We start from the raw sequence: 7,251 nt of genomic DNA, 5'->3' as shown, positions 1-7,251 counted from the left end.
AGTGAACTAAACGGATTTCGGTGTTCTGCAGATTATTTGGCAGGATCTGGACATATTTTTTTTATAAGCACATAGCATTCCAGTTCCCAGCGTTCTTCTCTTTCAGCTGAAAAAATGTACACACAAACTGAGATCATTATACCTGGGACACACAAGCACACACACTAAAGGATTCAACTTTCCTCCTCTCAATTGTATTTTCTTATTGGAGTAGATATTCGCTTGAAAAGCTTCAAACAGAAAGATATGTACTCCCATCATTACTTTCAAACAAACAGATGTCTTAAATAGTTTAGCCTTGACAATATTTGATTACCATGTACCTCCAATTTATCAATCAAATGTTATTTCTCAATTATTATTAAAGCATGAAATCAATTTGTAACAGCAAAGAGACCAAACCCAGCAGGCTGCTTCACTGCTGCTCAACATAAACAGGCCTGCTGTCTATCCTACTCATGCCAGAAACCAAACTACATATTTTCTGCTTTCAGCAACAAAACAAACATTTCTTATCAATATAATTTCGGTTCATCCATACCAGTAGGCAGTAGCTCCTTCATAGTTTGGCCCAAGCTGAACAGATAGTCTCTCCTCTGCCTAAAGACTGAGGCAGGAGTTCTCAATCAGCTCATCAGCTGGCGTTATTATGTGGATTTTCCTCTCCTCAACATAGAAGCAATAACACTGCTCCACATGTCCTCCAGGTGTCATGGTTTCTTTGACTTACACTGACTCAACACACGCACACCGACACATACCCACTCGTGCCCGTCTATAATATCCTGGCAGCCCCTATAATAAACGACGCTTTATAAGACTCGAGAGCGTCATTTGCGTGTCCTGACCGTCTGACCGGTGAACGTCACCAATCCACCAGCAAAACTCTCCGTTAGTACTCCTCACCTGCACGAACTGTTAATTTTACCAATGAGCAGCTCCATTTATATTTCATTAAGACTTTTAAACAGACACAAACAAAAAATTAAACTGTGGCTCTTTGCCTTTAACATGTACATTATTGCCCAAGTATCTTTGTTGAAAGGAGTTTCTGGCTGTGATCCATGCAAGAGGTGTTATTTGAAGCATGTATATAATTAGAGATGGGAAGTAATGAAGAATTTGTTCTTTGTCACTGTACAAGGAAGAGTTTGTCAAAAAGCTTTAAATCAGGAAAAATGCTACATAATTTAAGTTGCTGCACGCCACACATTTTAACCCAGTCATGTACTTTGTATTCCTTTTAATCCTAAAACTGGCTCTTTAGTTTTAACTCCTATGAGGAAATTGGTTATATTAGCACAGCAGAAGAAGAAACATTCTAAAGTAACATATGTGATCAAATACAAGATTTGTGTTTTATTATGTTTTTTTAAAAATGGAAATCACTCAATTTATCTATAACAATGGATTGCCAACAGCAAAAGGGTAATTAAAAAAAAAAAGTTCTGTATTTCAGGAAAAGCACAAGGCTTTTTATTTACTTTTAAATTAAAGTTAATCAGTACTTTTTTCCCTAACACTTTTTATACACAAGCATTGGTACTACTTCTGCTTCAAGCAGCATCATGTTTACATTTTCATACTGTGAAAAGATCTGCCCATTTCTGTTCCATATTTGTCTCTCCTCCTGGGTACAGCCTTAACGTTTAAATGATCAGCATCCACACAAGAACTTGTTATTTTCATCTCATTTAATCACACATCAATAATACAAAACATTCCTTTGTCAAGACACAATATTCTTTGAAAGGATTATTTTAATTGGCATCGAGACAGTCAGACGTGTCAATTACACTTCCGTCTCCAGCAAAGGAATAATAAACCAGAAAACTTCATGCACTCTTAAGACAGTGTTTGCACACGAAAGCAGCAAAGCAGTTTGGTGAAAATGACTAGTAGCATAAAACTGGCCCAGATCTGTAAGAGAATAATATAACAGAGGAAAAAAGGTATACAATATCTGATATGGACAACATACTTTTGAAGTAAATATATAAAAACACCAATTGTTGGGATATCCAATAAAGACTATGACAAATATAAACAGAACCTTTTGTACTCAATCGATTGTCATTGTTACACAATAAGCTAATTATAAAAGTTAAGATTATTCAGTGACCTACATAATAGTTTTACACATTCTTTTAAATATAAAAAGTATTTTAGAAAACAAGCATATTGTAGTTTTTGAGTTTTAATGTGGAGGTAGTCTCCATCCTCCTGTTCCCTAGTCGGATGACATTCACATACCAAATTGTACCTTGTCCTCAAAGCTATGGCTTTCAGATGTCAAAGCCATCAACATGTATAAGCCAGGCCAGAAATGCAGTCAATATTGAGGTTATTGATTAAAGTAAGGTGTCCAATTGTTGCTATTGAGCATGCTATTTATCGCTGAACAAAGCTGTCTGCAAAGGCACTGTGATGTACAGCGATGTCAAATCAAACCAATCCACAAAAATTCAGAGGACATAAAGAAGCATACCAGGAAAAAAAGGGGTGGGGTTTACTACCTGTAATGATCAGGTTGCCTCATTAATTTTAAAATTTAGTTTGTTTTTCAGATGCATCAGACGAGACCAAATACAAAAACAAATTGCAGTTTTGGATGATTGCAAAAGGTTTTGCTTCTCATTTAGCAGCGCGTTTGCCGTTGATGGATTGACGGCAAAAATAGTTCATTACGGTTGTCTTACGACCCCAGACTGAGGCTTTAATTTTCAAAGCTCAATAGAAACTGCCCATTTCTGGCAAGGCTAATGGAAGTAGGACTGCAGGGTACCACGGCGGCGGACATCGGTTGTCCAGCAGTGGAAGCCACCACCCAAGGAGTTGGCATGACGAATGTTCACCTTTATGGCCTTGATACCTGCATGAAAAAGCACATATACACATCATCAAACTGCATCAAACTCCCAAATCATGCAAAACTAGAATCAAAACGTCAAATTTTTACAGATTATCCTAATTACTTGAAACGCTGGAGGATCATTGACTCACCAAGGTTTTCAAACATTTTCTGAATGGTGCTTTCATTGGCGTCAACCATGACACGTTTCTCATCCAGCATGAGGACGTTCATGGACAGCCATTTGGAGGACATCCACAGTGGGTGGTCTGAGAACAAAGTGGTATTTTTAGTACAATTTTAAATAGAAACTTCTGACATATTAAATATAAACACAGATACACATATCTGTTTGAGAACCCACCATCCGGAATCAGAGGAGTTGGAGGCTTCACAATAGTCCAGCCAGCCTTCTTGAACATCTCAATCTGAGGTGGGGGACAAAGAGCAAGAACATCAATGCACTGTGGGTTTGTCTTCAAAATTAAATTAATCACAATACAGTATCATGCCATACCTGGCGACATGGACGATCGGGGTTTGACAGCACCAAACCCGGCCCAATGATGTTGAAAGTTGCATCAATGTGCATTGGGTTTGGGTCCTTGAATGAGATGATGTGAATCTTGTATTTGGGACCCAGATGACGACGCATCCACTCGATTCCCATGTAGTTTGTAACCTTTAAAGGACATTATGGAGTCAAAAGGTCTGAATGACGAATCACTGCTGCATTTTCATTTGTAAACTGTTGAATTCTTCAGTACAACAAAGGTGCCGGCATGAAAAACATAATATCTGATTCATATAAGTAGTCAGATCCTGTGTTTTAATCAGCTGGTAATCAGTAAGATCCTTGCAGACAGTGCATCAGTGTCCCCGACTGATCTTTTGAAAAAAGTGGTGACGTCATATTTGGTTATTTACATATCCGCACAAAGTAAAAGTGGCAGCATGTTGTCTTTGTAACATTCACACAATGACTATGTCGAGTCAGTTTTTGTACTTTTTTTCAAATTATATTGCACAACTGTGCTTGTCAACAGTTTACAGGTGGTGAAAGAGTTCAGTGGATCCAGTAACAATTCATCACCAAATTACAGAATATTTACAAACCTAAACACTTGTATTTTATTTTATTTTTTTATCAATTGTACACTTTCTAAAATATTATTTTTTTAAAACTGCATTCATTGAGTGCCTATAAATAGTTGAGGTCTTTCAGCTTGAACGGGATGTGAACCACCAAAACAAAATAAAAAAGTTTCTGTAGCATTTAAAGGTTTTGAGATTGCCGCTGCCTTCATCATGCAGGATCACAAATAGATAACACATCCATTGATTTGTTTGAAGTTAGATAAAGTTATGAAGATTGATGAGCCATTCTGGCAGGCAGGTAATCATAAACCAAGTGATCAGTGGTGGTGAGAAATCCAAAGTTCACTGCTGAAGATATGAACTTTCAAAAAAAAAAAAAAAAAGGTGAATGACAAATTGGAATTCATTATAATTATTCCTAAATCACATTTTAGAAAATCAAGGGATAAATATATGGTCCAATGAAATGAAAAGCTTTGCTGCAATTTCCAATAATGTCTGTTTGAATCAGGATGTTCTGGCTGGGTTGTTTGTTCTTGTGTCAATAGAACAAAACGTGCAGTTGTGCTCAAGAAATACCAGACAGATTAAGGAAGGTGAAGCTTGTGAACTCCTCGTAAAAAATCATTTTAATCTCTAGCGATGAGTTGTCTTTTGATTCTCAGCGGTGCAAAGCAAGAGGAAAAATAAATGGTTAAAAGATTCAGTTTTACATTTTTGATTTGCACAGCTGTTTAATACAGTCTACGCTTGTTGGTGCCGAGAAAGTAATAACCATGTGGCGACACGGCATGAATTCTCAATAAGGTTTGACAGGTTTTCATAAACAGAGCATGTACTCTAACAGCTTTGACAGATTCTCAAAAGGACAGCATGTCATTTATGGCTTAGTCTCATCCGTGACTGAGAACATCTCTGCAGTCTTCATACCTGACTCCTCTGGACGAACAGGTCCGTCCCAGCTCGGATAAAATCTGCAGCATCAAAGCAGGGCTCATGCTCTGTGGTCACAAACTTCCCCTCGGCAGCCAACTTGTGTCTGTCCTCCACTGTACGAATGGGGTAGTCCTGAAAGACGAAACAATGATTTATACAGTCACTGCATGTAGTCCATTGTCACATGTTGGTGCAATATACTGCAAAGGACAAAGTACTCAGGTTTTCACATAGACAACCTATACAAGGTATTTTAATGAGGGTGTAACTGTAAACGTAAAACATTGCAGCACTGGTGTTCCAATAAGAAATTGCCTCACCTGATCATACAGGGCATCAGCCATGGTGGGTTTTGGAGCAGTGGTCCATTTGGCACCTTTTCTGAAGTACTCCTTGATCAAAGGTCTGTAGGCTCGGTACTCAAAGAAACGAGCCCTCCAGGCCATCGGAGCCTCAATTATCTCATTCCCCACAACCATAAGGATGTCTCGAGGCATGGCCGCATACATGCCTGTAAATGATTCAATAGAGAATTATGTCGTGGAGAATAGTTCAATTTGCTGTTCCCAGCATCATCGGATACAGATGATACGATTTTACAGAGCAACTTTTTTACCTGGTGATGTGAAGTCAGGAGTTGTGTACTGCAGAGACCAGTCGATGGGCTCTGGCCTCCTCACTGTGACACCTTCATGATGCAGAATATTGCACATTTCATCAATCTCAGCAACAGCTTTTTTCAAGTGGTCCGCAGGAAAAGACTGACCCCCATACTTCTGGTAGAAGCCCCAATGCTTCTCATATGTGTTAGCCTGTTCACAACACGACAGCCCGCAGTCAGCCTGATACTTCTCTCGGTTACAATTTCAATAATTTCATGTGACTTTCAAGCTGTGCGTCAGATAAAAACTTGACTTACTTTCACTTCCACAGTGAATGGAGGCACCCGGGCACTGTCAGCTCGGCCCACAATCACCTCCTCGAGAAGGTCCCATTCATTGTGGCTGCACACAGGGCATTCCTGCTGCACTGGCTCAGTAACATGTTCCTCTTCAACTGCATGACGGGTCTGTGCAGCTGCTGCACTGGAAGAGCTCTCAAAAGCCCTCTGCACCCAGCCAGTGACTGACCGACCAAACTGAGGAGGGAGAAAGTTGCTTTTAAAACACAAATGGCAGTTTTGTGCTGGAAAAGTAGGTTTAATTAAAAAAATTTGTGATCAAGATTTGAGCAAGGATTTAGATGATAAAGTTTCTGTATAGAATTCGAGACTTATTTATTTTCTTACATGAAGTGACATAAGATGCGATATAGATTAAGATATTAAGATTACGTGCCAGTAATCAGGTTACAAGTATGAGGATGTAAACTGATTAGATAAGTTTTGAGAAATGCCCGCATTAGTTTGATGCCAATGTACACGTGTTAATACGCGTTATCTGCACAGATAGAAGGGCTCCACTGGCTCAGGACCAACTCTGGGAGCGCATCTGTGCTACGCAGCTGCTCACAGTCACTCATGGACCAAAAAAAAAAAAAAAAAAAAGTTAAAAATAACAAATCAGGCAAGCTTTTTTTTTTTTTTTTTTTTGCATAGTCTCTGCAATTAAGGTGTGTGCGTTTCTTTTCCTCTTTCCCTCCCCGCACAATCAATTGGATTTCACCTCGTGGAAATATTTGACATTTTGCAAGAAAGAAATCAATTTTTTTCAGCTGCAAACGAGTGAAGACAACGTTTTCTTTATTCACATGTGCCTTTTTTTTTTTCCTCTTTTAAACCCCCCGGGAAAAAAAAATTGCTTCTGAAATATCAAGGGGAAAAAAAAAAAAAAGAAATAAAGAGAGAAGATAAGACATGAAACCACCGTGATACCAACCATGGCTCCGATCAGATGGGCAGCCTCGGCCCCCCTGCTACCTCCTCTCAGACATCTTACTCGCAGCATTGTCCAACGTAATAGTGAGTGTGTCAAGTGAAATCAAGCGGCTGCAGCGGCGCAGGTATCCACCTCTTGCTCGTCAATGAAAGACGCCTCAACCCTCAGCGGGGCTTTATAGGTACCCTCCTACGTGCACCAAACACCATTGGTCGCCTTCGTGTTGTGGAGCAACGTGACTTGAGAAAGAAAAAAAAAAAAAAAAAAAGCAGTTCTGAAAAGCGATCCCTTATGGCATCAAATTCTTATCAACTAGGCCAGCAGAGTTAAGTTTCCAAGGACAACATCTGCACATCTATGGCATGGATGCGACATTTGATTTCACCGAGTGGATTGTTTTATTATTATTATTATTATTGATTTATTGATTTGGTTTTTGCACTGACTCACCTGGGAGGTTGTTCTCTCTGCAAATACCCTTTAGGGAAA

The 7,251-nt window shown here is 39.1% G+C and overlaps 1 protein-coding gene across 1 annotated transcript; it reads right to left on the bottom strand.

Annotated features, from left to right (window-relative positions):
* Positions 1–1,685: 1,685 nt before the first annotated feature.
* On the bottom strand, positions 1,686–6,903 carry gatm (glycine amidinotransferase (L-arginine:glycine amidinotransferase)). Its single transcript, XM_080498880.1, has 9 exons — positions 6,763–6,903; positions 5,805–6,023; positions 5,502–5,697; positions 5,206–5,396; positions 4,880–5,017; positions 3,369–3,533; positions 3,216–3,279; positions 3,004–3,120; positions 1,686–2,872 (listed from the first exon to the last, which is right to left on the bottom strand). The coding sequence occupies exons 1-9, from the start codon at positions 6,829–6,831 to the stop codon at positions 2,760–2,762; spliced, it is 1,272 nt and encodes a 423-aa protein (XP_080355006.1). The 5' UTR covers positions 6,832–6,903; the 3' UTR covers positions 1,686–2,759.
* Positions 6,904–7,251: the final 348 nt, after the last annotated feature.

The sequence above is a fragment of the Blennius ocellaris genome (assembly GCF_963422515.1).
Source record: "Blennius ocellaris genome assembly, chromosome: 1".
In the NCBI taxonomy this organism is placed as follows: domain Eukaryota; kingdom Metazoa; phylum Chordata; class Actinopteri; order Blenniiformes; family Blenniidae; genus Blennius; species Blennius ocellaris.
The sequence above is the reverse complement of the archived record's forward strand: the minus strand, read 5'-3'. Positions and strand labels throughout refer to the sequence as shown.

Excerpts from the sequence above, each read along its gene's own strand:
- gatm (XM_080498880.1), bottom strand. The coding sequence starts at position 6,831 with ATGCTGCGAGTAAGATGTCTGAGAGGAGGTAGCAGGGGGGCCGAGGCT. Across the intron at positions 3,534-4,879 it reads TGTTCGTCCAGAGGAGTCAG|GTTACAAACTACATGGGAAT; the intron begins GTATGAAGACTG and ends TGTCCTTTAAAG. Across the intron at positions 2,873-3,003 it reads GAAAATGTTTGAAAACCTTG|GTATCAAGGCCATAAAGGTG; the intron begins GTGAGTCAATGA and ends TTTTTCATGCAG.